At 38.4% G+C, this 25,778-nt stretch overlaps 5 protein-coding genes across 16 annotated transcripts in view; 2 read left to right on the forward strand and 3 right to left on the reverse strand.

Annotated features, from left to right (window-relative positions):
- EMB2729 (Alpha amylase family protein) overlaps positions 1–2,553 on the reverse strand; it is a 35,608-nt gene extending 33,055 nt beyond the window's left edge. The window contains exons 1-3 of one of the 2 annotated variants that reach the window (XM_008782684.6): positions 2,108–2,553; positions 1,929–2,000; positions 1,692–1,756 (exon numbers count right to left, since the gene is read on the reverse strand). In XM_008782684.6, the coding sequence (XP_008780906.3) occupies positions 1,692–1,756; positions 1,929–2,000; positions 2,108–2,412 (442 nt within the window). In that variant the 5' untranslated portion in view covers positions 2,413–2,553. The remainder of the gene's footprint in view (positions 1–1,691; positions 1,757–1,928; positions 2,001–2,107) is intronic. The other variant, XM_088709192.2, reaches the window with a different exon arrangement.
- Positions 2,554–4,531: 1,978 nt separating this feature from the next.
- On the reverse strand, positions 4,532–10,371 carry LOC103700717 (uncharacterized). 2 transcript variants are annotated; one of them, XM_008782626.6, is made up of 7 exons: positions 9,896–10,371; positions 9,044–9,110; positions 7,126–7,172; positions 5,876–5,963; positions 5,298–5,431; positions 5,114–5,212; positions 4,532–4,872 (listed from the first exon to the last, which is right to left on the reverse strand). In XM_008782626.6, exons 1-7 carry the CDS (start codon positions 10,112–10,114, stop codon positions 4,789–4,791), a joined length of 738 nt encoding a protein of 245 aa, XP_008780848.3. In that variant the 5' UTR covers positions 10,115–10,371; the 3' UTR covers positions 4,532–4,788. The 2 variants fall into 2 exon arrangements, with proteins under 2 accessions (XP_008780848.3, XP_088565319.2); XM_088709193.2 differs by lacking the exon at positions 5,298–5,431 and having other exon boundaries at positions 5,114–5,249; positions 9,896–10,329.
- Positions 10,372–11,600: 1,229 nt separating this feature from the next.
- On the forward strand, positions 11,601–12,397 carry LOC103701865 (uncharacterized). Its single transcript, XM_088709352.2, has one exon. The coding sequence runs from the start codon at positions 11,634–11,636 to the stop codon at positions 12,042–12,044; it is 411 nt and encodes a 136-aa protein (XP_088565478.2). The 5' UTR covers positions 11,601–11,633; the 3' UTR covers positions 12,045–12,397.
- Positions 12,398–16,753: 4,356 nt separating this feature from the next.
- Positions 16,754–18,870, forward strand: LOC103701858 (putative pentatricopeptide repeat-containing protein At1g10330). Its single transcript, XM_008784068.5, has one exon. The coding sequence runs from the start codon at positions 16,976–16,978 to the stop codon at positions 18,470–18,472; it is 1,497 nt and encodes a 498-aa protein (XP_008782290.3). The 5' UTR covers positions 16,754–16,975; the 3' UTR covers positions 18,473–18,870.
- A 1,366-nt stretch (positions 18,871–20,236) lies between these two features.
- The window catches only part of LOC103700360 (uncharacterized), a 50,971-nt gene continuing 45,429 nt past the window's right edge, over positions 20,237–25,778 (reverse strand). For 4 of the 10 annotated variants that reach the window (XM_008782335.6, XM_088709197.2, XM_026802139.4 and 1 more), the window contains 6 exons: positions 25,308–25,385; positions 23,275–23,341; positions 23,097–23,196; positions 20,763–20,879; positions 20,617–20,673; positions 20,237–20,506 (listed from right to left, as the gene is read on the reverse strand). In XM_008782335.6, coding sequence (XP_008780557.3) covers positions 20,366–20,506; positions 20,617–20,673; positions 20,763–20,879; positions 23,097–23,196; positions 23,275–23,341; positions 25,308–25,385 — 560 coding nt within the window. In that variant the 3' untranslated portion in view covers positions 20,237–20,365. Of the gene's footprint in view, positions 20,530–20,616; positions 20,674–20,762; positions 20,891–23,096; positions 23,197–23,274; positions 23,342–25,307; positions 25,386–25,778 lie in introns of those variants that run through there. The other 6 variants (XM_088709198.2, XM_008782462.6, XM_088709195.2 and 3 more) reach the window with 5 other exon arrangements.

Genomic DNA, 25,778 nt, shown 5'->3' on the forward strand with positions numbered 1-25,778 from the left:
ATTTGGTCTAAACAAGAACTTGAGGCCCTGAACCCAATTCATGTTGGTTCTAGCTTATGGCATATTTGCACCTAACTGACTCACACTATCATCTCCTAATATTTTCCTGTATGTTTTCCTTCCTTTTCCCTCTTTGTGCAGTCAACAATCAACAAGACAGTGCTTAAAATTTAACCATCAGACCACATTTTGCTGTTATCAATTTCCAGATTCTTCGTATGGCTTTCAAAATTTCCCTAACTCATGGATGTCATCATTTGGGTATGTACATACATCAACTCTCTTTTTTTTAATGTACTTCTATAGTCAATCCATCGATCCAATGGCTATATTCTTATGTGTGATGAACAACTGCATCCTCATAAATACTCCATCTTCAGCCAAGAAGTAAATATGTTCTGAAAGGCTCTGAATACTGTCGGTTTCAGTGTCAATTGTTTAGACCTTTAAATGTTAATTAGAGAGGAATAGGGTGGATCTCAGGTACAACTTCTAGCATGTATCACTCAAAAGCAAATTAAAGATTACTAAAATGATCAAGGAAAGGTGTGTCAATTTGAGAGCTTATTGCACAGACAATGACAACCAACACATCCAAACTGGGTTACTTGCTCTATAAGAGATCAAAATGATAAGCTAATCATATTCCATACAAATAGCATGCTCATGCGCAACATGTTTGCTAGCTCAGTAATTCCAAAAGTTAGTCAAACTTGAACATAATGCACAATAATAACCTATCGGTACACATTTGTTATCTGTTTTCTCATGTACAAGGTCAAGATAGAACCTTGTGCATACTGCGAATGATAATATGCACAAACACAATTCAAATACGTTCTGTAATAGATTATAACATGAACATGATAAATGACAGTGAGTGCATAGGTGGCTTCTTCCGCATGTTCAACTCAAATATAGCCACATTCAATAGTCTGTTAATATTACACATTCATATTTAGCTTTTTTTTCCCCAGAGAACCAAGTATGTACTTAGAGATTTCCCATGGTTTTAATGAACTGAAAAGGTAGTCATTAACCTGCATTGGATTGTTTCAGCCAAAGCCAACTGCAACATATTCATATTAATCTGTACAATTTTGGGTTGGTTGAAACAAGGTCTGACATTAAACTTAATGCCAACAATTTTCAATTAAACTAAAACATATAGAAAGATCCAAAGATCTTTAAGTCAATATAATATTTGGAATATAATAAAAATTTGGTGTTCTCAAGTAGCTGTACCAAGACTCGTTGCATTTTACACATATGTTCCAGTAATGCATTGCAACTCAAAGACCTAATATGTAATTGAAACCTTAGTAGTTCAATAAGATTGAGTTAAAAACATGATATAAAACCCCAAGAGCAAGTTATATTTGATGATCCAAGATTCTACTGAAAAAAAAGACATATGGGAACACAACATTAACTGTCCCATCAATTATCTTACCATTATCAGGTAGCAGCTCTTCCTGAAACAGAACATATGGATTAAAAAAAAAAAAGGTTGGATTATGCTATCAAGCGTTATACCGAGGTACAATCTCAACAGAGCATGTTTAGAAAACCAGCACAGCATCTCGCAAGATGACTAAGAACTTCCAATACACAACTAATCCATCTGTCAGACCAGATTCAACAATTTGGAAGGTCACCAAGGCAAAAAAGAAATGGGAAATCAGAATTACCTGGGGCCCACTCCATGTAATCCACCCGATGCTCCCTGTGCCGATGCATCCCTAATATCTCATACCTGTCCGATCCAACCAAGAACAAGCCACATTAGACCACACCTCCATATCTTTAATACATTTTAATGAAACACGGTGAAAGACCGATAATTTCTTTTTTTTTGGTGTAAAAAAAAAGACCGATAATTTCTTGGATGGGAAAAAAGGTCAAGAATCAAGACTCCAGAAACCCACCCCGCAGATGCCTCCTTCAAATCAATAAAACGGGAAAACAACTCGAATTTCCGGTCCTTGTAGGCCTTATGCCTGAGCACAAAGTGAAGACAAGGCTAAACATTGTAAAACAAAACAAGAAAATAATCAAAGAAATAAAACGATTAGGTTCTTGGTGGTATAGTTCGGGAAGAGAGTACCGCTCACGGAGGAACTGAGCGAACGCCCGGTCGGAGATGCCTTTCTTGGAGAGGAACCCGACGGGGTCGGCGTTGGGCTCCGATTTCTTGGTTGGGGAGCGCCGAGGCGGCTTCTTCCGCTGTTGCTTCTGCTTCGGGGGCTGCTCCTGGTCCGAGGAGTGGCACCTCCACTTCCATTGGCGAGTGGATAAAGCTCTGGCGCTGCTGCTCCCCAGGTTCTTGAGAGGAGATTGCCCAGAGAAGGGCGAGATCCGGTCTTTAGACGAGAGGAGGAGGTGGGTCGATGGCAGGAGAGAGGAGGACATGGTGGCGACTGGGAGGGAAGTAGTTTAAAGAAGAGGAAGAAATGATGGAGAAGGCGATGGGGAAGGTTGGTTCTCGCTCCCCCTGCCGGTTCTTGATTTTTTGGGTGGTTTCTGATGATAAGCCCGCCGCCTTGGACATTTAAAGGGCCGAGTGCGGGAGGGCTTATAAGTTCGCCGCTCGGATCGACCTTACCGGACCGTACCGTACCGTGTCTTTTTTTTTTTTTTTTTTTTTTGCTTAGGAAAAAATTTAAACCGTACCGTGTCTTTTGTTGGCGCGTAAAAATTAGGCTAACGCTAATGGCAAAATTTAGGGTATCACTCAACAGTCAACAAGACCAAACGCAAAACTACAAGCGGATAAAAAGACGGACATGCAATAAGTCCGATTACGACCCAGAGCCATCACCGCTCGACTCAACTCATATTGAATTTAAGCAGAAAATTTTGAAACCAAATCTGGGTTTAGGTTCTGTGAGGATCGGATCAAGTAACATCCTTGGGTGATATTTCTGCGTATCCGGCAATTGGAATGCGGAAAACTGACCAAGAGATGGGACGAGTTGATCTGTCCGTCGGATTCGGATCGGATGGTAGAGAGTGACTGTCTTCTGAGTGGAAATGTGACAATACACCAGATCAGGACTAATCAGATCAAGTGGAAAAAAAAAATTGTGCCTTAGAAGATTAGGTAACAAACAATCAATCAAGAATATTGAACAATAAGATCTCGGTTTAAAAATTTGATCCTTGTAATTTGTAAATGACCAGTAAGACTGTTCTAGTATGCGTTTTTTTTCACTCCTTTTCGTGATTCGTGATTTTTCAAATCCTTTTCCGCAAACTTCTATGACGTTAATTTAGGTCTTCTATTTCAGCTATTCTCAATGTTTTGAAACAGATTAAAAATAGACATTTTTTCCAATCCTTTTCTTTGATTGGTTTATCTCCTGCTATTTATTGCATTGCCCTTTCGATAATCTTACCGTTGGTACATCTACGTTAGACAAGGTACATTCATTGGCTACAATTTCAAAAAGGAAATGGTAGTTCTTATTGGAAACCTAAGCATTAGCATTCCTTCGCTTGGAGAAGTGCTTTTACACGCCAACTAGAATGGATTGATAAACCATTAACTTGATCTATGACCGCTCCACAAGATAAAATTTGGATATGAAAAATAAATCCAGTGAATATCAAGTTATGTTTGGGTCCCAAAAACTAGATCCAAAGTCTCATTAGGTTAGTTTTGGATTTTGGTGGATACATACACGAAAATCCGAAACTTGACCATATTATTCATATGTATATGTGTGTACGCGTCTGTGTATCATTTTTCCTTTTAATCATAAAAAAATAAGTAAATAAAAAATAATACATACATACATACATATATATACACACATATATAGATATATGTGTGTATGTCATTTTTTTTAATTATAAAATAAAAATAGAGTAAAGAGTTGTCAAAAACCCATCATTTCCACCAAATTGCTATGTATTACAATTTAACATTTACATTGAGCTTGATTCTTACAAGACTTCTTTTTTCTTCCTCACCTTTTCTGGTCGCATGGATGCGTAAGGAACAAAAAAACAACTGAATAGGTGCCCCATTTTTAGGTACAACTTTTGTATTTCTTATATCATTATCTTTTTAGTAGTATTTTGGGCATATTAAATAAGTAAAAAACAATCTAAAATATTGTAAAATAATTTGTTAAACACTGATTTCTACTCAAAATTCAATCCGATACCTTAATATCGACTATCAGTATAGAGTTTTAACTGGATTCAAGTTATGTATATATATATTCTTTCTCTTTTATCTTCACATCTTTTCCGCAAGAAAGCCCCTAATGAATAGGGTGGTTAAACATGACATTTCAACAAAATGCCAAACCATAACTATGTTGATGGCAACAAGATCTTAGCTGGATCACATCTGAACCCTACTGTTAAGCACCTCTACATAATGGTCAGTGGAAATAATATGGTTGTCAATTAGGTCATTTGCAATATGTCATTCTCTCAGCTTGGTTAGAGTAATTACTGGAAAATTCATAATGGCTAAGCAAAAAATCCATTTAGAACTCTAGATCTTCCGGGAAACATCTGAATCAAACCAACCATCCATAAGGCAATGTTCATCATTATTTTGAACAAACTATGTTGCTTGTTAAATTTACGGCATTACAACCAATGGTATACTCCAGAATTTGACCAACATGATTATGGAGACAAATTTTCCACCTGTCTGCTGAAGATGCTCACATACAGCACAACAGTTCAAAATCAAGGCTGATACTTCAGATCCTCCATGCATCATTATTAAAGCATGTAAACATATATCGTGGGCAAAACATTCGGAGTTTAATGACCTTCATCCTTCTTTGGGTATTCCCTAGCTCCAAAAATAGTTGATCCAATTCTAACATTGGTACTGCCCATTTCAATCTGCGATGACCCATTTTAACAGAAAATGTTAATAATGCTTCCTATTCTATCATTCATGCTTGGGCTCAGCTGTCTGATGTCAGACATGATAAAACCTTTATCTGTTAACGACTGGTGTCCTTGAGCGAGTGGATTCCACCTATTTGACCCACCAGGACCCAACATCTTAAGCATAATTGACATGTTTAACAGAACAGCTGAGCCAAGTCTATCTCATTGGTTAAAATTCGTAGTTACTTACTGCTTGCTCGAAGTCTGCAGACATGCCCATCGATAGCTCGCACTGCTCCTCCGGTATTCCAAGCTCCTGGCACACTTCAGCTCTGCAATTTGACAATGTCTGCTCTTCCAATATGCAGGACCAAGCATTAATAAATCTGTGAAACAGAATTTTTGAAACTGGCTGCTGGAATAATAAACATTACCTTGAAATTTTCTGGAGTCGAGGTGTAATCTAACATTCCTATAGTCATGAAGCCAGAAAAAACAAGATTTGGGCAGTTAAGTTTGACATGCTTGGCTAATTCTAAACAACCTGAGGGTTCTGCACCAGATTTTGCTGTAAAGAAGTATACAAATATTTTAGTGACAAGCCAGCATTCCTATATTGTCATTTTGAAAAGCAGAGAGCCATCTAAATGAATTCTTTCAATTAGAAAACATAACTAAGATAACACTAATAAAAGATCTATTGGAGCTTACAGCTTTGCAATCATACTAACATATTAAAGACTTCAATTTCACAAAATTTTACTACATCTGCACTCGCATTTTGGATTTGTGGACCCAGATTAGCAGTGTGAATCCTAGATTAGCAGTTTGGACAGTGGAAAGTGAAAGGTTTAAAAGGAAAGAGAAAATCTCAAAAACTAGGCAAAGGAAATTACACTGAAAGCAAGTATCAAATTATTCAATAAATAAACTCAAATCTGCTGGTGTCATGAAAAAAAAATGAGATGATTTTGCAATAATAAATACATAAGGTGATTCTTTTAATACTCACACTCTTCTCCACTGGTGTTTACTTGGACCAGAACCTTCAGGGGCTTCCTTGCCAAATTTGCTACCGCACGGTCAAGATGATTAGCAATCTGTAAAGCAAATATTCAGATGTGTTATTTACTAATAGAAACTTTGTAGACTTTTGGCTGCAATGCTGACTAGTGTTTCCTTTGCCCTGGACAGATTCTGTTTACAGCTTAAACAGCACACTGGGTAAATACATAACATCCATGATGAAATTTCTCTCTTGAATAATTAGTAAATATTGACAAGAATATTCATTACCAAGTGGCCCAAAAGGTTTAGTCTTCCTGTACATCAATATGCATTAAGCATGTATGTACGTTCAAAAAATAATCACTATTTTATGTTAACAATCATTGTATATTTGTGAAGATGATGAAACTTGACATAGAGTATTCGCCTGATAGCTGATATTGACATTGGAGATCACCATGTATCACTGGTAGAGATGCCAATTGCACTGTAAGAGCAGATGACCGCTAGACTATGCCAGTTTTCAAGAAACTGGGAAAAGTGAAATTTGTTGTTAATGCAGTAAAATTGTACAGAACTGCATTTTCCAGTACTTATACTTAACTACATGCCAAGGCAAAGCTATTAAAGTTACACAGCTAGTCAATGTAACAGATAAGATTTGGGAGGACATGAGACTGTATTGTGGTGTCTGACACTATTAGAAACTGAATTTAAAAGCTTCTTTTTTTAGTGGCTTCAAGTCCTCCACCCCCGGACATGTAGAGTTGCACATGCTACATGACACCACCATTCGACCCCCCCTTTTTTTTTTTTTTGAAAAAACCACAGATGAAGTATAGAGTCTCTTGTATATCAGTTTAATATTATGCTGATTAGTTGAGGGTGCAAAGCAATCCAATATAAGTTTTTTCCCCAAAAAACTTGTATTCCAGTAAACCTCCCAATAACATTATCATTAACATCTTACATGAACCCTGTAAACTATATGTACTGGCCTTGAAACCCAACTGGCATTATAACTCACTGAGGCGTGAGGACTTATAATAGATAGGGATCAGTCACAGTCTATGAAAATTTTCTCCTAGTAACGGGAGCCTAGGTCAAACTTATTTTCCCTAACATCACCCTCAAACTTCCACACCACCAAGAGAAAGAAAAAAAAAGGAAAAAATGAAAAAAAATGCTAAAAATCATTTTGGAAGCCCATGATTTGATTGCATTGAGAAACTTGTTATGGTATTGAATATTTACCTTCACATCGTCTACACTCTCAACCATTTCAAGGTTGGGCACATTAGCTGCATTACAAATAACAATCAATCAAGGTCACTAATCATATAAAATATCAATGAAAAAATGATATAAATTAACATCTCCTGGATTGCAAATTAAAAATGACCACTCAAACATTGAATAACAAGAAGAGGCATAAATTTGCAAGGAACTCTAAAGTGAACATGATAAAACTTTGATCAGAAAATAAAACAATGGACAACAAAATAAAAAGTGGACAAGTGCAAACTTCCAGACGAAAGAGCCAGAATGGTGAGTCAACCATACTATATCAGTCTACATATGTGACAAAACTTGAAGCTGAATTACAATATTTTTAAACATATAAAAAAGGTTAACTTTTCTTAACTGGTATTAAGGAAATTTTAAACTGTACTAAAATAAGGGAGTTCGATCATTTCAGACTCAACGTTACGTTTTCTGGGAGAAAACAATTAGTAGAATGCCCAGTCTTATAATACGAGGATTACTTCCATGGGCATAATAGGAAATGTATACCCACTAAAAGATTCAACAATGTGTGCTACTCTCCGAACAGAAAGATCTACTCACCTTGTTCTTATGCTCTCTCTCTCTCTCTCGCGCGCGCGCGCGTGCGCACCCCATCTTACACCTCCATGTGTAGCAGAGTTTGTCAGTTGAATCAGAAAGGATCAGCCCACAACCACTCCATCTCTCTCCCTATCCCTCATGTACAATCCAAACTGGCCTATCCAGATCATATCTGCCCCACCAACGTGATCCTATAATGACCTGCTATTCTTCCTATCCAATCAATATGGACAGAACTTCATCTATGCGGATTGTTTGTTGTTATATGCATTTATGTTGAAAGATCATAGGTTGCATCTATGTTTGCAACCTTAGCATTTGCTACTTTTATGACAGCCCAACGACTTTTTTCTAAATGTTCTGGCAACGGTAGATTATTGCCTAGGAGTGAAGAGCTTTTGTTAACTCAGGAACAATGAAAAGGGACACTTGGTCTTTAAATTTCTTACAGTTTGCAAAGCTCAAAGGAAAACTGATCCATGCATGCATGCATGCACACAAGCATATATTCTTTTTTCTGTGGCAAGTAAGAAACTTGAGGGTCCCTGATAACCAGGTTACAGTGGAGTACAACCTAACCAAGGCTACTTGACCTGAGATGATCTATCCAAAGGAGGATCTGTATGAACTCTAGGATAAGGTGTCATGGTTGGATCAGAGCTTTGAACAATCACTTCCAGGGAGCTCTCCAGCTCTTGCGTTAATTTCCCCTTGTATCATAACTGGCTGCTAGTTTGTCACTAGCATCTGAAGCAAAATTATTTTTTGGATATTACGTTCATTGGTCTACTAGAATCCTTTGGGAGGCAATGCATTTTTTGCACTCTGTCATGGATTCCACTCAGTGGTATTCTTTACCTTAAGTAAAAGATAAAAGGTAACATAATATTATATGCGCAAACAACTCCAGCATTAGAATCCTATGAATTTGTTTTAACACACCTCTTTTGACGACATAAGATTGTTATCTTGTTCATTGTATGACAATAAAAGAGGAGACAAAGTTAAGAACCCTACTTAAATAACATTTAAAACAAAAAAACAAAACCTTTACGCCATTATCCAGAACAATTACATCGAAAGGGATAATAAGCAAGTCAGATGAACTAAAGGAATAATAATTACACATATGGAAACAAACTGATGTTATGGCACGAGAAAAAGTAAAGAAGAATCAGAAATAACTGTCAAATGTTGCAGAAAAAAAATCTAAATAATAGTTTTCCTTAACTCAAGTTGCAATATGAAATTTTCGTCTTGAGTCACAGAAGGTATAGTTGCAGTAACCAAACCAGCACAACTTTCAGCGATAGTAGAAGATTACCAAGAAGGGATTTGACTTTGTTGCTCTGCAGATGTCCAATGAAATGCCATTCAATATCTGCAGGAAGCTGAAAAAGGAGGATAGTCAATTAGCAATTCTGCATCAAATGTTATTTTTGAGGAAGCATGATGTTACATGCTTCATTCCAATTTGTGTTTCCCTTTCATCGCATTGGCATATAAATACCACTACAAAATGGCTAATGGAACACAGGAACCAGCACGAAGAACATGGCAACTAAACTACAAAGTAAATATTTATTAAATACGGAGATAGTTAACTTAAGTAGGTTAATCAACTACATAAAATTAAGACAGCATAAGGAATATGAGAATCCAATTCTTCCAAATCAATCAGGTGTCAGCCCCTAACAACAGCATATTTATTAGGTTTAATGCCCCCAACTACAGAGACACCATGAGCAAAGTCACCTATTGTCAGCCAGTGAAAAAAGGAGTTCTTTTTCTATCAAGGATAGGAGCATTTGCCCTTAAGAGCCAACTTCACCTTCTCTACATGTTTCTAAATTACACTTATATACACCAAAATGCAACTAAAGCCCCGATCAATCAGTCCATTCTCCGCTAAGAACTCAACAAGGGAACCAGAATTAATAAAAGCATGAAAATTTTAGTGTCCATATATAATTCTTCAAATGCTCTACCTCATACATAAATAAACCAGCCCTAATCCAAATTTATCCCATCTATGAGTATAAAATTACTAATCTTGCACCTGAAATTATCAAAAATTCACTATTTTTCAATGCCGCCAAATACTTTCACAGCAAAATGGAACAGAATCAAAAGGTTGGGAGGAGAGAGAGACGGGGAGGGAGAAGAAGAGGAGGACCTGAGGCGCCTTCTCGACGATCTCCTGGACATAGTTCTCGCCGAAAGAGCGCTGGCCGACGTCGTAGACCTGGCGGATGAGGGAGACGGGCTTGGTCTTGCTGACAGCCACCACCCTGATCCGATCCGCCGGCCGGCCGGACCTCTCCGCAGCCTGCTGCACCCGGGATAGCACCGATCGGAGGGCCGCCGCCGCGCTTTCCATGGCCGGAGCAGCCATCTTGCCGCTGAGACCGTCTCCCGCGTGTTCTTCCCCCGCCTCCGCCGTGGCGGTCGCCGGACGAACAGGACTGGTCGAAGACCGGCAAGCTCGATTTCTCGTATCCACGAAAAAAGAGAAGGTAAGATGGATTTGGTGGCGGTCAGACACTCGCGCTATGGCGGCCCGTCTTCGGGAGTTCTGGCCGGGGATGCCTCGCGAAACTTCTGACAATTGGTCACGTGAGATACATGTGAGAAGTGGGAATAATGCTGTTCCCTGACAAATGAGAATTAATATATATATATATATATATAGCCATAAACATTAAAATGAGAATTAATAATTATTCTAAAATTTGATTGACACCATACCAGCAAAGTTGTTCATGTGTTAGCACTCTAAAGATCCCAAAAGTTTCTCTTGCAACAACTCTCAAAACAATTAAAATCAACTTCAATGATAGATCAGAATACATGAGAGTCTATGCCATCAAGATCTACTTACTAAGTCCAAGCTCATCGGAAGCCTTTAAAATTCTTTAGGATGGAAGCAAAAACATCGTAACAAATCTAAATTTTGGTAACTTCGGCTAATTTATGTGGGCTCATTTGGTTCGCGGAAAGCTTTTTTCCTCCTACGAATATGATTCCTGAAAAGAATATTCCTAGAAAAAAAAAATCTGGAAATGTACTTTTGGCATGTTTGGTTAAACATGAAAAAGTGACAGATTTTCAGAGTCCTTATGTTTGGTTGACCATCCACTTTCTTAGAAAAGTTATGTGTAATTCCTATTATACCCTCAATAAAAAATAGGTCTTTAATGCATCTTTAATACTAAAAAGCCTTTTGGAAAAAAAAATAAAGATAGAGTGATTTCCGCCTCATGAGAAGTAACTTTCCAATGTTTCTCATGAGAAAGACTTTTCCATAAAATGTGGGAATCATATTTCCAAAGAAATACAATTTTCCATCTTTCTCCTTTGAAAACTCCAATCAAACAAGAGGCATCTTATTACTTTTCTGTTGACCACACTTTCCTTTTTCTTTTTCTGCGAACCAAATGGGCCCTATGATAAATGTAACCGGTATAGGACACAACATTAAGTGAAATAAAAAAGAAGAAGATAATTACAACATGTCATGAATCTGAACAAAAATATCGAGAAAATAAAACTAGCTTATCTGCATTTGCTTGGTTCAGATTTATGAAACATTTCAACAACAACGAGATCCGAGATACATGGCTTCCCCTTACAAAAAGATCTAATTGTGTTCATTTTTCTTTCTTTTTTTTTTCCTCCTCAGAAATCAATCACATGTGCTCTACCTTCTCATTCGTCTGCTGAACTTTAGTTCTCCCTTCCTAATCAAGCTTCCATTTGCTAACTTGCAACTAGAACACTTCAAAGCTACTACACTCCCTTAACACGTAACTTTACCTTTGGCTCCGTCACTACTGATATAAGGTCCCATACCCCTCCCCAACCCAGACTCAGCCCAGCCCTTACCGTCGCGAGTCCTCACCTTTCCATCCGCCATGAGGCAAGTCTCCGTCTTCCTCGTGGCGATAGCCTTGGCCTCCGCCGGTACCATCGAAGCCATGGGAGACATCATGGGAATGGCTACCATGGCGAAGGAAGATCTCAAGGCAGCTGCACCGAGGAGAAGCCGCTTCCTGGCGGCGAGAGATCCCAAGGGAAAGAAATGTGACATCGATCCGCAAGTCTGTTTGAGCGCCACGACCCCGGGATCAACCTGCTGCGATAGCCAGTGCGTTGATACGGACTCCGACGCCTTCAACTGCGGCAAGTGCGGCAAGGTTTGCAAGTTCACACAATCCTGCTGCGGCGGGAAGTGCGTGGACTTGGCATTCGACAAGAGGCATTGCGGGAAATGCTTCAACAGCTGCAAGAGGCACTGCTTCTACGGGTTATGCGATTATGCTTAAAAAAAACAATACCTGCAACATGATCATTTATTCGTTCTGAAAGCAATGAGGCTGTTCCTACGATCGCTTGAATTCTTTGTCGAGCTCCATGTAAACTCAAAAACGCTGGATACGTACATGTAATACATATATATTCATGTATATTTAACCATTCCGATGTACTTGAGATTATCTTATAAAGCCTAATATACCACATCATTTTGCTATCATTCTGTTTCTCACAAGCTAAACTCCTTTTAAGGAGGAAGAGATCTTTTGATACTTTTTTTATCTTTAATGCTACCTTGAATACGGAGGTCATTAGCATGACATTGAATTCCATGGATTCAGACATCTGTGCAATTGTATGCGATCCGATTAGGAACTGCTTGCTTTTCAGCCAGTGTAGGTGTAATAGGAAGTTTCGAATGCTTGTAAACTTGAACACTTAAAAATAATCAGTAACTTAACATGCTGGATTCCGATAGATTAACTATAGACAGTTAGTCATGAGTAACTTGGCCTGCGGGATCCCGATGAGCAGTTATTTTAATTACAGAAATGAAGGTCAACTCCATGCCATTTCAGCATTTTAAGGTGGCTTTTAAAGGCGTCAGCTTATGAAGTTAACACAGTTTTTTAGCGGTCTTAGCAGAGACTTTAGCTCAAATTCTGCCTTCACCAAGATTTTATCATCAATGCTTTTAATAGTGGAGGCCTCGAAGGATAAACGAGCTGGCATCTATTATATATATATATATATATATATATATATATATATATATATATATATATATATATATATATATATATATATATATATATATATATATATATATATATGCGCTAGCATCCTGCACAGGCGATGAAAATGGCAGGATACATACATTTATTGATTTTTCCGATTACAGAAATATTCAGGAAGTAAGAAAGCTATAATCTTGTTGTTGGAGATGAAAGTAATGATAGAAGCGAACCATCAATTTCGTAGATTTTCTTGTCTTAGAAAATAAACTTTTTACTGCACAAAGAAAATAAATTTATTAAAATTTTAAGTGTCATTAAATATATTTTTATTTTTTTATTTTCAGTAACAAAAAATAAAAAAATTATTTTCTAATTTTAAAATTTCTATAGCATAAATATGTCTGGTATAGATGAGATGGTATAGCAATGTGGTCGAGGTGGCAGTAATAGCAACGGCAAATAGGCCCTTATTTATTTATTTCTCCTCTCTCCTTTAATTGAATTATAATTTTAGTAAAGATGTATTACTATTCTTTTCTAATCAGAAAAGCCTGGTAAGAAAGAGTATTAAAATTACAAAAAAAAAGGTTATAAAAATTTTATTACTATAATTAATAGAGATAAAGAACGCTGGGAGTTGGCCACGCGAGGCCCAACTCCACGACATTGAAGCCACCACCGGTTTGCTTCATTTTGATAGAAGCCAAGGTCATGCTGGGCCCCGCACTATTAAGAAGGGGCAGAAAGAGAAAAATATTTATTTACCTCCAGTCTAGGAGTCTTCCGCAAATAATCCTCCTCACACATGCATGCGACAGAAAAAAAAAAAAAAAAGAGGGAGAAGAAGAAGAAGACACTTCGAAGTGAACCAATAACACGAGAGTCATGCAAACGTGCATGGGGAACACAAAATTCTTAAGAGTGAAGTAGTACGCCATGCCCATGAATGTAGGCATAGAATCAGCTAATTGACTTCCATCAATCGTATGGAACAATCTCACCTCCTAGGCGTGAGTACGGATTGCGAGGACTGTGTTTAAAGACTAAATAGAGCCACACAATGAGACAAAACCATATTCATACATGGAGAACCAAAAGTTGAAATCCAGGAAGCCTTGCTGATCAATCTCCATCCATCATCATTATATTACACATCCGTGGGAAAATTTGGAGCTCGATCTATCATGCCGTTGTCGTCGTCTCGACATCATAGGCGTCCCTCCTACAACCAAGAAGTGGTGGAATTTTGCTTTCAAGAGGGTAGATAGGAGGAGCCTGGAAATCAGTTTGGTTCATACTGAAGTGAAGGAAATGCCCATGTGCCCATTCTCTTCAGTCTCCCCCCCCCACCGACACTGTTGCTTCTTAAACTCAACGAGACGACTATCCATTCTTCAAATGAAAAGACTGTTCCTCAATTTCTTCTATCATCTTTTGTCGGTCTTCCAAGATATTACCTTTTTCTACCATTAGAGGAGGCCGGGAGGGTTACAGGTGATGCTTCGTCGTGACTTTGGATCACTTGTGATAGTTTAATTGATCACTGGCATAGGTTTCAATGCATTGTATTTAGACTAAATGGTTTGAGCTAGGGTCAGAAGCACTCCAGCGGGAACGGACGTGGGAGTCTACTTTTTTTAAGCAAATGCTTTGATCAGAGAACTCCTCCTTCCGGTGGAACCTGTTACGCCCCACATCCGGAGCATGATATGGCGGTGCTACCGAAGAGTACAACACATGATAATATGAAGCCAATATTACATTTAGCTTTCAAATCTATCTTAAATATAATATAATAAATAGGAATCTAATTTCATTATTCATTAAATACAACTAATAGTTGTTCAAATCGTCTAAATCTAAACATAAATACCAAACCCGTGATCCTTAATATTTAGAAAATTATTAACTACGAATTCATAGTCAATTTAAAATACTAAATTTTCTCTACAAAATTGCTAAGCTTGTTAGCGCGAACTCCAAGCTTGCACCATCCTTCGTTCGTATTAACCCTATTTGTCTGGAGAGAGAAAAATAAAAATAGAGGTATATATGAGCGACACGGCTTAGTAAGTAAACTTTTCACCATCTTACCGGATCAAGCATAAGTTTTTTCATGTCGATGCATCATTTAAGAAAAATAATAGACATTCTAAAATAAGTGTTTCATAATATAGTATATTAAAACAAGTCATAAAACAAATTATGTATAAACAAGTTATCTACCTTTCACAAACACAGTTTATGGTAGATCAAGTCCAGACGATTCGCTCAATAAATTGGACTCAAGCAAGCCAAAATCAATCAATAAGGTTCATCAATGGGGGTTTCGGAAATATTTAATTAGGCCGGGATAATCGATCTAATAGGCGGCTTAAGCACCAGGATAGTTTAGGGTCTCTTTTCAGGGATCTACTCGAGTTCGTAGATCAAGTCGATGGGACTCGATTTATAGATCTATGGGTCTTCTTAATGAGAAATAGGGAGATGAGAGAGAAGAAAGAGAGAGAATATTAAAAAAAAAAAAAAGAGATGGCTCTTTCTCTCTCTCTCTCCGCATTATTTTTTTCTCTTCTTTCTTTTTTTCTCTTTCTTGGCAAAAACAAAGAAAGAATGAGGCGGCTAGCAGCTTTGGTCATGGTGGTCCGACGAGGTGGCAGCCAGAGGTGGAGACATGAGGCGAAGAGCGGCCGATGGCGGCGGTCGGCCGTCCAAAAATCAAACTAAAAATAGGATCAAGAAGGAGAATTTCTTGGCTCGGTGTACTCAGATCCCGGCCCACTCACCGGCGGCTAGGGATTCGGCTTTGACCAGGGACTGAGGCAGGAAAGCGGCTAATAGCTTCGGCGATGAATGCCGATGCCAGGCATTGCTGGAAAAAAAAAAAAGGAGAGAAGAGGAGATCAAAGGTGGAGGACGACTCTTCCTCCTCCTCCTCCTCCTCCACGATAAGACCAGGGCTCTACCCTGTTTTTGACCGAAACGGTCCTTTGGGCCATGATTGGATGCTGGACCAGGCCAACTGGCCGGCCCAATGAGGTTGGGTCTCACATAACTATATATAGTCATTGTTCACTTCTTTCCTATAATTATCTGGCGTTCTAGGCTGACCCTGGGGTAAAAGAGGCATGGAGCCGACGACGGGACGAGGTCTTAGCTCGATCCTTCTATTTCCAATTCTCTGTGTTTCTCTTCTGGTTTTGTCAATGAATCGGATATGGTTTAGCACTCCAGCATGTAATGCAACAGATCGTAGGCTATGCGTGCAGCTGTAAGGTTTGCTGGAAACTGAGTAATTTGCATCACAGTCGCTTCCACAAATTTCTTACAGGCCACAGCTCGAGTGCATCGCAGGTCAAGCAAAGTATGCCCAATGCAACCTCGGTAGTACATTTCATAGCCTCAGAGTCAGCTCACTGGTTGACACCTTTTCTCCCACCCTTCTCTAAGCGAGGTCAGGGATTCGAGTATCGAGTGGTATTATCCTTCAAGATTTTAGTACCTAATGCCTCTTCCCAAAAAGGATCTTTCTCATTTTTCAGCTATGGCAAGTTTGCTACAGCCTAGGCACAAAGAATTAGTTTAAAAAAAAGAAGCTTACAACTGGATCTAAGATTCATCTTATAAGATTGGCATAAAAAAATGAACTTTAATCACGAGTTTGATAGCATTTTAACTAACCAAACAAGTGTCCAAAATATTGGAATACCTTCAATCGGTCAATGTCCCAAACAAAAGAGGCTAACTTAGTTCATTTTATTTTATCGATGATGATGAAATAAAGTTAAAAATTAACCGCTAGCTTCCATAGTTTATTTTGCTAATCTCGAGAATATCAATCAAATAGTGGATAATTTTAATTGTGATTAGCTGATCTTGGGTGGCTGCTGATGGTTAAATCTATCCATCTCGGTTAGCCAATGGAGTCTTAGAAAACCGTGGATATGATATTCACTTCCAGCATTAACTTTAGTTTTGATGTTTCCTTGGATTACAAAAAGATATGATTACCCCCAAAGCTAAATCACAAGGATTGATGCACGCCCTTACGGGTAGAAAATAGGTTATGAAGGTGGGACTTAAACCATTACATCGCAAATTATCGTCAATTGCACCCCATTAAACACCACGTAGCCGGCGCGCGGCTGAAGGCGAGAGGATAGCGGCGAAACAACGCTGGTGGTTTGGAAGGCAGCAGGCACCGTATGCGATGCCTCGAGTCACTAGTCCAAAAGTACTGCAACCACCCGCAGAAACTCCCCCAAATCCACACCCTTCTCATCACCACCGGCTTCTTTCTCTCCACACCACCTTCAGACTCCCAACCAAGATGCCAAGGAAGCACCAACACCACCTTCGTCTACAACTGCCTCATAACAGCCTACCTCCGCCGCGGGGACCCGCCCGCCGCCGCCCTCCGCCTCTTCGCCCACATGCTCGAGCACGGGACCCCACCCAACCACCACACCTTCCCCTCCCTCCTCAAGGCCGCCGCCGCCGCCGCCGCCTCCTTCTTCACCGGCCGCGCCATCCACGCGCAAGCCATCCGCCGCGGCCTCCTTCTCGACGACTTCGTCAACTGCTCCATCGTCAGGTTCTACGCCAAACTCGGCCACCTCTCGGAGGCCCGCAACACGTTCGACGAAATCCCTCAACCAGACTTGGCGTCCTGCAACGCGATGCTCGACGCCCTCTGCCTGAACGGCGACCTGGAGTCCGCTTCCCATTTATTTGAATGCATGATTGTTAAAGATGTTATCTCCTGGACCAGCCTCATCAACGGGTTCGCTAGAAATGGAAATTTCCGAGGGGCGATTGAGTTGCTCAGAAGACTGATGCATAAGAATTGGCAGGCAGAGACTGTTACAGTGAGGCCCAATGAAGCCACATTGGTCTCCGTCCTCTCTGCGTGCGCTAATATGGACGGAGCCGGAGCTCTGCCTGGAGGAACCCAGATCCATGGGTACGTCATCCGACACGAGACCCGAATGACGGCGTTCTTGGGGACGGCACTGATTGACATGTACGGCAAGCACGGACGTTTGAGTTACTGCACCAATGTTTTCGCTGCGATGGATGAGAAGGAAGTATGCACTTGGAATGCTATGATATCGGCATTGGCCAGCAACGGGAATGAGACCGTGGCTTTGGGTTTGCTCGACAGGATGAGAGCTGAAGGCCTGCGGCCTAACCACATCACTTTTGTTGCCATATTGACAGCTTGTGCTCGGGCGAGGCTGGTCGACGCGGGGTTAAGGTGGTTTGAAGCAATGAACAGTGAATTCGGGGTGGCTCCATTGATGGAGCACTACGGTTGCGTGGTGGACCTTTTAAGCAGGGCAGGCCTCTTAAACGAGGCAGTCGAATTCATTAGGAGGATGCCGGTCGAGGCTGATGCTTCGGTCTGGGGGGCTCTTCTAGGGGCTTGCAAGGTTCATGGTGACGTGCAGCTGGGGACTCAGGTCGGTCGGCGAATGATAACATTGCAACCTTGGCATTCCGGGGTGTATACAGTCTTGAGGAATATATATGCTGGGGAAGGGCGATGGAATGAGGCTGCAGAGCTGAGACAGGCCATGGAAAACGCAGGGGTCAAGAAGATTGTAGGACAAAGTTGGATCGATTCTGGCTGCAGGGTTCAAAATGTTTCGGCAGATATTAGTTTGCTACGTTATTGGAGAATGTTTCAGAAAATTGTTTAGTCTATGCCCGACGTACCTATCTGCCTTATTGTTCACAGAGCCAGGATGCCATGCCGATTTCCCTCCAAAGAACAGAAGAAAGAGGTAGCCTGGGTCAAGGATGGCAAGTTGGGTCTCTCTCTCTCGGACTCGGCAATTGAACTGGTACTTGGGAACATGTTGACGCTGTATTGCTCCTCATGGACATCGGTATGGTTGTCAAATGGAGCCCCCGAACCTCCATCCAAACCTTAGCCAGATATTCCTACCATTAGCGAGCTCGCACGTCAGGAAAAGGTACCTTCTGTTTGGGCCTTGGTTTCGTGAATGATTTGAAGTTGCCGAATAATATTCTTGTTTTGCTCGTATACGGTGTGTTGTTCACTTGCAATTGATTTGAATGTGTCATTTCCCTCCAATTCAATGATAAACAAAAACGCAGGCTCGGCCAACCATTCTCTATACTCTCAATCCTTGTTTATTCGTAGAATTTATTTTCTTTAAGCACGTTTCAGTGATGTTATTCAACGTCGTAAACAAAAAAGGACCATGGCCAAGAGGTTGCACTTTGTTTTCTCAAGAAGATCTAAGTTCGAAAATTGATAAATGTTTATCTATATTTTATATAAAACAATTGTTTATATTTCATTCCAATTCCATCTGTCAACTTTCTTTTCCGAAAGCACTCTTCCACATCTCATACAATGAGTGTCAAACTTTTCAAACAAATCTAACTGTTTTTTTTTGTTTTAAATAAAATGATCAAAATCCAAGCTCTTTAAAAAGGGAACGAAAAAAAATAATTCTAATCACTTTATTTAAGAATAATAATATAAGAAAAAAATACAACTAGCATTCCACTATTATATTTACAATTCACATACAAAATTTATTTTTTTCCAGGAAAGTCTGGTTCCAAAAGAGAAAAGTCTCAAAATCGGATTAAGGGAAGCTGATCCGAAATGGAGCCGGCCTCACAAGCTATCTAGTTGTGTTATGAATCAAATCAATTTTCAGATACCAAGCTATATTCATCTTGAGCATTTTTAAGTTCCATTGCCTTGCATCAAGCGCTCCATTGCCTTGCATCAACCGCTCCATCTAAGCTCTATTCCGCATCCAGTTACAAATTCCAACCACTTGACCCACATCTAGCCGTCTCAGCGAAAAGTCTTGCAGCCATAAAAAATTGAATTTCCAATGTCTCACGGATTAAAATAGGCCTTCCAGGGTCAGCCCAACCCAACCCAATAAAAGGATGTTACATTCAGCCAACCTGGCCCAATCTTGCTAGTTCTTTTCAGGCTTGGCTGCCAGCTCAATGGGCCGGCCCGATCCATTGGCATTACTAAAAGCCTTGAGGAAAACAGAGGACCAAGCCCCATATTGGTAAACATAGTGTACCGCTTCATCATATGAGATAACAACCAATCGACGATATCCAAGTATTATAGTTTACAGGTCAAAACCTCTAACATATTATGCGATAAAAACCCATTTTGCAATGATCAACTTCCCGAAGACATACAATTGGAGCTTTATGTCCACATTACCTGGATTCGCAATTCCGAAAGTATGGTACTGACAACCACCCAGACCCAACAGGAACCCAACCATCATTGAATCTAGTTGAAGAAAACAAAGTTAACAAAGATGGCATGAAATAGAGATGCCCTATGACAGAATTTCACAAAATTCATTAAAAACATATAACCCATTTCACCTATTTTTTAAGACGTTGCAATAAAAAGGAGCCAATCAGCCAACAATATAAACAGATGGACAGGGAAAAAAATAGACCAAGCTCTTTTAGGTTCGTTAACTAGTCTGACCTTTTCTCGGCATGAAAGGTTTACATGGAAATGAGTAAAAAATTTATTATGACAATATGAAGAACTAACAAACGATCCTCTTTTAACTGAAGGCAACTTCTTTCTTTTTGGAGCATTTATCAAAGAAGTTAACCGTTGATTGTAGATACTTATCCTTTGGATGCAAACATGACTTGGCAATCTCAATCAGTCCAGAGCATTTCAAAAATAGTTCACAACTTCCCTGAGCATCATAGCAAGAAAATTCTAAGATTAGCAGATGATTCGCACCTATGTATTCTAAGCAACATTCATTTACTAACATTCACAACATGGAAAAGTAATAGGACCTACGTTAAAACATGTAAGTAGGCAATTACAAGCTTCAAGAGCCAAGCTTCCTCGTGTAACCTTGTCCAAGCATCGACAAATGGAACTTTAGCAGGTCAAAGGAAAAATGTATTATGATGTTAGTAATCAGGAATTAAAAGAGCATTTACCAAATGAGATTCTTCTCCAATAGCATCATCCAGATTCTGAAGAGCAAGAGTGGAGATGGATGAAAGCTCTTGATAGTAGGATGGCTCTCCGTAGAATAACTGATCATTGCCCACAACCTGGACAGATACTTAAGATAAACAAATGAATGTAGGCATCACCAACATTTAGGCTTTATTTGATAATTTAACAAGCAGGAGGGAAAAAAAAAATCAAAAATCTCAAAGGCCTAATTTCATATGTTTCAGGTAAAGCTTTTAGAGAAAAGAGTAGATAGCAAGTAGATCAATAGAGTAACCAATATCCAAACAATGTTCGCCAAATTCTGTTTGCTATTTTCCTAGTTATAGAAACAAGAGAAATTTCTCATATCTTTTTTCTAATTTTTATTTTCTCTTCTCTCATTGAATTTCTTTTCCTTTTTTTTTTTTCCCTAGCAAAAGAACAAGAAACAAAGACGAGGCACAGCACAATCATTATTCGAATATTCAGCAAAGAGAAGAAAGTTAAAGACAGAGAAACATGGAGAAATTAACAGGCCAAAGTTTTCTTCGAGAGGTGCAGAATATTTCCTGTACTTTACATAGATATATTGTAGAAAATAACAAAAGTCAATCAGGAACTCGACCATATCCCCCACCTACTTCCACTACAATTTTTTCAGTTGACCCAAACAAGAAGAGATTTTTTTTCTTTTTTCTAGATCGGTTGACGTTTTCTCTTCATTAATTTCTTGGACATGGAGCATTAACTAAAATAGTTTCGAAACTAAATATGAAGAGCAACTGATCTACATGCACCACATCTTTGTTACCAAAAAAAAAAAAATCAAACATTCATATTGTGATCGCCAAATTGAAAAAAAAAGATACATAAATCATCTCCAACCATTAGAGTTTCTATCGAAAAGCATCAGGAAGCAATTTGCTATTTTATTTGCAAAACCATGAACAGTCAAAAAAAATGAAATTACATGAAATTTTAAGGAAGACTGAAATAGCTAGTCCAAGAAAAAAGCACCAATGCGAAAGATAATTAAGTAATCCAATCGATATGGAGCATGCCACTAACAATTATATCATGATGATCATTAGGAAAGCCTATCTATAAAACTATTCTACTCTCACCTCACATGATTAAAGTCAACTTCATTAGTCAAATCAAGGTTTCTATCACAGTATGAAACATTGTCTACCTTATAGGATTCCTTTATTTTATATCGTCGGAATTGGATTGCTAGAAACAATCAACTTTATCACCATCCAGACAAGCCTATCATACTCTTTAGTTCTTAAAACTTACTACAATGACACAAATGCAATCGTATCATATTCTTTAGTATAATTGCTGTTCGAACCCTTTCCTAGTTCAATAATTCAAATGATATTTATATTTCTAATAATCCAAATTCCAACAAGCCGGTAATGCACATAGAATATCATAACTCTGGTTATTCTTCATTAAGTCATACTATTTTGTAGTTCCAATTCTTCTCAAAAAATTCTTATTTCTATCATCTATCATGAGTATATAACAGGCAGTTAGAGATGTTGGATACCGTCATCAACTCCTTCCTTACAAGAGCATTTATGTACAAGATAATAAGACTGGTGTAAACAGATAAATTGTTCTGCTGTCTCCCACCCCCAACCCTTTTTAATTGTTCATTGAATTCACTACATTCACTATGATGCTTGTTATGCTTTTACGGCCTTTTGTGTTAGCCTAAAGAAAATCAAGAGCTGAAAACATGAAAGATTTCACCAAGTATCCAAAGCAATATAGTAGTGACTAAGGGTGCAAATGAGCCGAGTAGCTTACTCGGCTTGGCTGCTACTGAGCTCGAGTAGCTTGAACAATTTTTTCGAGTCAAGCTTGAGTAGCAAAATACTCGGCTTGAAGGCTCGCGAGCCTAGTTGAGCATATATCTTTTAAAGTACTATATTTTATTTAAAACATATACACTATTAATTTAATAATTTAAAAATATAATATAATATTATATTTTGTTTTAACCATATTTTTTTTAAATTATGACCGAGGCTCGAATTCAAGCTTGAACTCGAGCTCGAGTATGGCTCGATTGATATTCGAGTTGAGACAAGTCAATCTTGAGTATTGCTGTTTTTTTTGATCAAGTCGAGTTTAAGCTTGGATATTAAAGCTCGATCAATCTTGAGTCAAGTTTTGAGCCCGAGTATTTTGAATCGAGTTAAGCTTCATCCTTTAGTTACTCGACTCGGCTCAGCTTGATTGCACCCCAAGTAGTAACAAATCTCATTTAGTGCATGACAAGTACATTTGGTTAAATGCTCCCATCATGGAAAAACTCATACCTCAGCATTGATTGCATGGTAAGGAAGCCGGAATTGAGACAGACTTGCAGACAGAAAGATGACAGCACAGAATATCTTTACTTTAATTCTTGATGATGTCCTACAGCAATAGAATTGAGATATATGTCACAACAAGATACAACACAACAATAAGGCAGTTTTCTTGCCTAAGACTTACGATGACTGATAATTTAAAACCGATATTAAGCTTCGTGCAAAGAAAGCAATCCCTTCTTCATGAATACCTGCAATAATAGAAAGCAGTAGAATTTTTTAGAAAAAAAAAAAAAAAAACTGAAAAGAAACTTAACATCCTTCTAGTTTTTTGTCCCCTCTTTATAGGGTGCACTTAGATGTACTGAAAAATCATGATATTTTGTGAACTTTTGTGTTTTCTATTTTTGAAGACAAATTATGATTTTAGACAACTGATTCTTCTGTAGTACAATCAAATTTCACAAAATTCCTCAAAACTTCAAATAGAAATGTCTACTTTGAGTATAATTTTTTAAAGTTCACGAGTTTTTCCTTTCTTCAATATCCTCCTAACAACCAAAAACCTACTGAAATATTTCAACTCTTGACATCTAAAATTTGTGAATTAAGAAAAAGGATCAGATAGTCATTTTGAAATTGAAGACCTTCGAAAGCACCACAAAATATGATAATATATTGCATGGTACGCCATACCATACCGAACTAGACGATATGGTGCATACCATACTATACCGGTTCGGTGCATACCGTACTGTACCAGTACACGGTACAAAAAGCATACCAACACTCGGTACGCCGAACCGACCCTTGTACCAGGCGTACTGACACAATGAGAGGGCGGCACCGGTATGAAACCCGGTACCAAGACAACATATCTTAATATATTGTGTTGGACATTGAATTAACCTAAATGTTAATTGGCTTTTCTTGACTAGCATCCACATAAGCTGTGCCAAAATTCTTATTATTTGGTCCAAGAATAAACAATTGGTTTACTGCGACTTAAATATTACAAATGTTAAATTGCATGAAATATAATAAACTGATCACCAGAAAAAGAGAAAATACCAGACTATGTGATCAATAACTAAATCTACAATCTTTGTTTGGTTAAAAAGAAGTTTAATATAATGGCATTAAATGTACCCTAAAAATAACTTTGTGATTTTTAGTATGTCGCTGATGCCCTTGTTTATTAACTGGTATGCGCCAACATTTGGCATAGTATGATAATGATGTTTAGTACCTATTTAGCTGAAAGATGCACATATTTTCTGCATGGAACCTGGATGTATAGGTTATTAAGTATTAGTCATTGATGATATTTATTATATGGATTTAATCTCCAATGCACCAGAAAGATCTGACATGGTATTTCCTTAAAAATTCTGAAAGATACGATGGCGAACAAAAGCATTGCAAGATGATGACAACTGACACACCAGCACATATAAATTGTTTTTGCATGGTATGATAATGATATTTAGTACCTATTTAGCTGAAAGATGCACATATTTTCTGCATGGAACCTTGGTGTATAGGTTATTAAGTATTAGTCATTGATGATGTTTATTATATGGATTTAATCTCCAATGCACCAGAAAGATCTGACATGGTATTTCCTTAAAAATTCTGAAAGATACAATGGCGAACAAAAGCATTGCAAGATGATAACAACTGACACACCAGCACATATAAATTGTTTTCGCAAAGGTACTTTGATAATTGATACCATATCTATTTATCTGAACCCTATCCATATATATTGCCTTCACATACGACCACCTTCATTGATGTACGCTTATTATGTGGATTTAATATTAAATACACCACTAAAATCCTAAATAGCATTTCCTTAAAAATTCTGACAGATACAAGGGCAAACAAAAAACACTGTGCAATATTAGAAGATGACTACTAATACACAGATAAATTGTTTTTGTAATGGTATGTTGACACAATCATCTTAGATTCATTACAGTCACCTACCTGACATTTGGCAAGATAACGTGAGATTCATTCATGGACAGAATATCAGCTGCAATATTGAGAGTTCTAGGATTTCAAGCTAACAAGGACATTGTAGTAAAGGAACCTCTAATTGATAATAGAGAATTTGAGAAATCTCCGTAAGCGACAAATCTTAGATGCCAATAAGTGGAAAGTTCTTAATATCATATTGCAATTGTTAGAAGGGGAAAAAATCGGAGTGACCTGGTATCATAACTAATAGACTGCACATTTTGCATGTTAATGACAGAATTTGATCCACATCGACTGATTTGTGAAAACCTGCAATAGTAAACATGAAAAGTTGCATATAGATTATTAGCTGGAACAAAGAAAAAAAATGCAATACTAAGTAGACCTACATGTAAAAGAGATTAAAACAACAGAAGGCAAGCAAAGACAGTTCACATCAAGGTATCACATACAGGACTGCATGTGTCACGAACTGAAATGAAATTGTTTATTGTATGGTACAGTATTGGCTGATGCCATATGCTTGAATGTAGGGAAGGGCAATGGGTCAGGTCAGCTTCTGGTCAAGTTAAAACTTTGAAAGATATCATTTGCTAGTTTGAAAAATTGTTTATTGGACAGCACAGTATTGGCTGATAGCTTATGCTTGAATGTAGAGAGGCGCAATGGGTCAGGTCAAGTTAAAACTTTGAAAAATATCAT

Source organism: Phoenix dactylifera, chromosome 12, assembly GCF_051530095.1.
Source record: "Phoenix dactylifera cultivar Ajwa chromosome 12, Ajwa_hap1_PhDact_Kaust_v1.1, whole genome shotgun sequence".
Taxonomy (NCBI): Eukaryota; Viridiplantae; Streptophyta; class Magnoliopsida; order Arecales; family Arecaceae; genus Phoenix; species Phoenix dactylifera.

Bases quoted from the DNA above. Each gene is read 5' to 3' on its own strand.
- LOC103700717 (XM_008782626.6), bottom strand. From the start codon at position 10,114: ATGGCTGCTCCGGCCATGGAAAGCGCGGCGGCGGCCCTCCGATCGGTG. The intron at 5,432-5,875 runs GTGAGTATTAAA...ACTTCTTTACAG, and splicing joins AAACACCAGTGGAGAAGAGT to CAAAATCTGGTGCAGAACCC. The intron at 4,873-5,113 runs GTAAGTAACTAC...GGGTCATCGCAG, and splicing joins CTGCAGACTTCGAGCAAGCA to ATTGAAATGGGCAGTACCAA.
- LOC103701858 (XM_008784068.5), top strand. From the start codon at position 16,976: ATGCGATGCCTCGAGTCACTAGTCCAAAAGTACTGCAACCACCCGCAG.
- LOC103701865 (XM_088709352.2), top strand. From the start codon at position 11,634: ATGAGGCAAGTCTCCGTCTTCCTCGTGGCGATAGCCTTGGCCTCCGCC.